At 56.4% G+C, this 4,596-nt stretch overlaps 1 protein-coding gene across 2 annotated transcripts; it reads left to right on the forward strand.

Moving 5' to 3' along the window:
* The first annotated feature begins 2,680 nt into the window (after positions 1-2,680).
* On the forward strand, positions 2,681-3,944 carry LOC124667284 (peptidyl-prolyl cis-trans isomerase CYP26-2, chloroplastic). 2 transcript variants are annotated; one of them, XM_047204588.1, is made up of 3 exons: positions 2,681-2,961; positions 2,995-3,610; positions 3,704-3,944. In XM_047204588.1, the coding sequence occupies exons 1-3, from the start codon at positions 2,796-2,798 to the stop codon at positions 3,804-3,806; spliced, it is 885 nt and encodes a 294-aa protein (XP_047060544.1). In that variant the 5' UTR covers positions 2,681-2,795; the 3' UTR covers positions 3,807-3,944. The 2 variants fall into 2 exon arrangements, with proteins under 2 accessions (XP_047060544.1, XP_047060543.1); XM_047204587.1 differs by having other exon boundaries at positions 2,681-3,610.
* Positions 3,945-4,596: the final 652 nt, after the last annotated feature.

Genomic DNA, 4,596 nt, shown 5'->3' on the forward strand with positions numbered 1-4,596 from the left:
GTGAGGAACCGTTCCATATGTCGGATCAACCCATCTTCCGTCATTATCTTCCTCGGATTCTTTTAGGCTAACGCCTTGAAGTAGTGGCTGGTCTACTCTGATAGCCACTTTGACTCTCAGATCTTCACCCCATGACATGTCTTCCTGATCCACATCAGCCGAAATATATCCCCCAATCCAGCCTCATATCAATTCCCAATAAACCCAATTCATCATATCCATTGGCAAGCCTAGGATTCTGACCTAGATATCCAAAGAATTAAAGACCATAAAAGATGTCCTAATTGGGCCATCAAACTCTTCTAGAAGAGCAGCATGAAAATCAAACTGCCATGGTCTGCTCTTCATAACATGCTCCCACTCCCCTTCCCTAGTGAACCTGACCACGAACCGATTGTGCCCAATGTCTTTGACCTGTGCTGATCCATGAAGGCCCCATGCTCGCTCCATCGCTCTCTCTAGAGCACTAAGAATAAGCTTATGCGGCAAGCAAACCATACCCAAGATCACCCACATGGGGCGAGGAACTAACCTTAGTTCCATTCCTTTGATCACAAGGCCAGATGCCTCCTTGTCAGTGAGCAACAAGTCCCATCCTCGCGGATAGACCTGCTGCCAGATCATAGCGCCCGATTTGGTCGTCGATCTTGCTGTGGCCCTAGGCGCTCCACCTTCCATCGTTGCACGATGAGTCAGAGTAGGCATGGCCCTTCCAATCTATCCACAGCCACAGAGAAAAAACCCTAGTGGAACCGCGATTGCCTCTCGATCGCCCTAGAGAACTTCCAATGTATCTAGTAGACCCACTTATTCACACACCACATATCAACATGATCATTTGAACTAGATCTCTCGATAACTACATTGGCTAGCCCATAGAGTGAGACGAATCGAGCATATAGAGATTGTTACAAATGGTGTTTGACTGATTCCTCTGAATATCTTTGCGTTGCGAGCATCTCAAATGTTCCACATGATAATCAGAATGATGGAGGGCCCTCGACATAATTTCATTCTTGTATTGCTAATTAGATTAGACCGCTAAGATAATTTGAAGTCGCATATTTTTATACCAAGGTAGTTTTGATGTCTACTTTCAAATTAGAGGAGTGATATATGTATGTGTGTGCATGCTTTATTCAGCCTATTCAATCAACGTAGACCGGCGCAAGAGTTAGCAGTTGCGAAGGAACTCCAACCGCAACTCGCGTCCCTCGCGTCGCCTCCTCCGGGCGACTCGGGGGGCGAACCCATCTCCCAGCCGCCGCCGCCCCTCCTCCCCTCCTCCCTCTCCTCGTCGCCCCCCAAGGTGGCCGGCCGGCAAAGCCGTGCGGCGCCGGTGAAGAGGGCGGCGGGGACCTAGTCCCTCTCGGCTCCTCAGTGCGGCGGCTCGGAGGGAGGCCTCCTCGCCGGGGACCGGAGGCCGTGTGGCCGGCGACGCGGTGCAGAGGAGGCGTGGCGTCGCTGGGGCGAGGTGGCTTGCTGCACCGGCGGCGGCTGTGTGCACGCAGGCCTGGATGGGCTCGAGCGGGCCTAGATGGGCTCGTGCGGGCCTAGATGGGCACGTGCGGGCCATGCCCTCTGGTCGAGCCGGCTCGTCGCCCGGCCACGCGCGGCCCCCGCCGTTTGGGGCGGCCGCGGTTCCCGCCCTCGGCGCCGCGCGCCTCTCGCGCCGCCGGCGCTCGCGCGCGGGGCTGCGTTGGGCGGCCTCCTACGGGCTCGGATGGGCCCCCGCGGGCCCCGATGGGCACCTCCCAGCTCCGCTTTCGTTTGGTGGACGGCAACAAGGCACCCTCGCTCGGCGGGTCACCCTCTCTCGCCGGGGCCTACGTTGGGCTCGACGACAGTCCGACGGCCGTCGACACTCCGTGCGTAAGCTTCGCACCATTCGGTGCCGATGTTGGCGGTGCCCTTGGGTACCGTTTTCCTCGTTGAGGGCTTCATCGGGAGCTTCGTCTCCTCGCCGTCGCGAGTTCTTGCGTTCTCCGGGTGAAAACCTCTCGCTCCTTGGAGCGGGCGGCGGCGACACACCGTGCCGTTACCTTCTTGAAGGCGCCGCTTTTGGAGTCCGTAGCCCTCGTGGTGTGGTAGTTGTGCGGTAGTTGTGCTTGGTTGCCTTGTCGCCGAGGGTGGTGGATGCTGCGGCGGCGGCCCGGACGGTTGACGTGCGCCGAGGCGGCGGCCTCGGATGGTCTTGCAGCGATGACTCCATGGGGTGTGGTCATGGTCTTGCAAGGCATGGGTGGCGTGTTCGTGCTACGTGGGTAGCGAGCTCGTCGGCCCGGCCTACGCGACGGGGTGGTCGGTGTGGGCCGGCAAGTCGGGCGGCGGCCCCGGACCTTTGGCGCGGCGTTCGTGGTCCGCGGGTGGTCGCCTTGGTAGCTTGGGCTACGAGTCGTTCCACGCCGTGCGGCGTTGCGGCTCGCCTCCGAGCAGGGGACGTCGGAGCAGCGGCTCCGGGTTTGGTGGTGTGTGTTTGGTCGTTGGTGGTCTCGTTTCGTGTGGGCGATGAGGCCCCGACTTTTGTGCGGTTTTTTTCAGCCGGTTTCCCTCATAAACTCGGCCACTCTGTATGGTTTTTGGGCCCGGTTTCCTGATTAACCGAGCCAAATCTTCTTCTAGTAATATATCGAGCAGCTCACCTGCCGAATTCTCAAAAAAAAAAAAAAATCAACGTAGACCATACAACTGAGATAGCGGGAAATCCAAAGTGACCACGCCCAGCAACAGCAAACGGATTTGGCTCCTCATCCGGACGGGCGCATGCGCATCCACCACTCCTCGCCGCAGCAACAATGTCGCATCGAATCCTCAACACCTCCAAGCCCACACTGCCGCCTTCGCCGCCGCCGCCTCAGCTCCAACACCCTCCACCGCAACCGCCGCCAAAGCTCGGTCGCCGCGCCGCTGTCGCCATCGCGGTCTCGCCGGCGCTCCTCGGAATCACCCCTGTGGTGGTGGCGCCACCGTCCGCCAGGGCGCAAGAAGCGGCACCAGCAGCTCAAGAACAAGAAGTGGTGCCAGCAGCAGCGGCGACCTGCATCGATGAGCTGCCGATCACAGCAACGGCCTTCCTGGACGTGTCCATCGGCGGCGAGCCGGCGGGCCGCATCACCATCGGCCTCTTCGGCGACGCGGCCCCCGCCGGCGCAGCCCGGTTCCTGTCCCTCGCCACGGGCGTCGGGTACCGGCGCAAGGAGTTCGTGAAGGTGGTGCCGGGGTACGTGCAGCACGCCGGCGTGGTGTCGTACCCAGCCCTCCCGGCGGTGACCGACCGGCTGGCCGCCGAGATGGACGCCGTGCGCGCGCGCTGCGGCGGCGGCGGCGGGACGACGATGCACGCGGCGGGGGCGGTGTCGATCGTGGTGCGGGACCCGAGCCTGCCGCCGCCGAGGCCGAAGCTGGTGGCGCGGGGCGGGAAGCTGGAGATACAGCAGGAGCAGGCGGGCGTGGTGCCCAACGGCACCGAGTTCGTGATCGCGACCAGGGACTCGCCCGAGCTGGACGCGTCGGCGCTGGTGGTGGGCAAGGTCGTGGACGGCATGGACGTCGTCGCCAAGATCGCCGCCGTGCCCACCGTCAAGGACAACAGCGGCTCCGGCTACTTCAAGTCGGTGCTCCTTAACTAGCTGCAAATTCACCAATCTTCTGTGCACGATTGCGTTTCTTTCGTTTCGATTTGATCGTGTTGCTGCAAATGCAGGGTGGCCAAGCTGATCGGGGACAAGAGAGCGGTGGTTGCAGAGCGAGGGTTCAACCGCCCTTACACAAAGATTCTAGTCACCAACTGTGGAATCCTAGAGTAGTAGAGTAGCAGTTCGAGCAATCGACTGAGCTTCGAGGCATGTCTTCTTTTTATCATTTCATTCTTTTCCGTACTGCATCTACTAGGACGCCTCAGTTCGCCCCGGTGATATAAGCTTTATCGTCTCGCTGTTTTGACATGTATCGTTATTTATTGGGTGTGAATAGTTATTGTTCTATCAAGAACTAGCTTCTTCTCATCTAGCACGGATCACGAAGTAAATCTAACGGTTTAAAGGATTTTCTTTTCTAGTTCAGCATAGTTGCAACCCGACGTGTAACTAAAAATATATCTCAGTTGCAACCCAATTTGCAACTTAAATGTATGAATCACAATGCAAATCTGATGTTGTAGGAGTCTCTACCGAGAAATAGCAAATCCATTAGTATTTTCATTGTTCAGCGGTTATGAAAGCTTAGCTAATTCTATCTCAATTAACTATCTAGTTCTAGTTCTAAGTTCTGCAACATATGTTTTCTGATTCGCAAAAAAACATATATTTTCTCAATTAGATATGGTTTTATTAGATAAAGGAGAATATCGCTGCAATAAAGTCAGATAATAAAGTTTCGGAACCCATCAGACCCACATAAGCTGAAAAAAAACCTAAATAAAGCAGTGAAAGATACAACCATGACCATAAGCCTCGAAATTCTCCCTAAAGCCGCAATCAAACTCGTCGTTCTTGTGCCACTGTAGCAATGGACAATATCAAAATATTCAATCGTTAAAGTATCTGCAAAGACCTATAGAGGATCATAGCTTGTGGAATCGCCGCAATAGTAGACTGT

Source organism: Lolium rigidum, chromosome 6, assembly GCF_022539505.1.
Source record: "Lolium rigidum isolate FL_2022 chromosome 6, APGP_CSIRO_Lrig_0.1, whole genome shotgun sequence".
Taxonomy (NCBI): Eukaryota; Viridiplantae; Streptophyta; class Magnoliopsida; order Poales; family Poaceae; genus Lolium; species Lolium rigidum.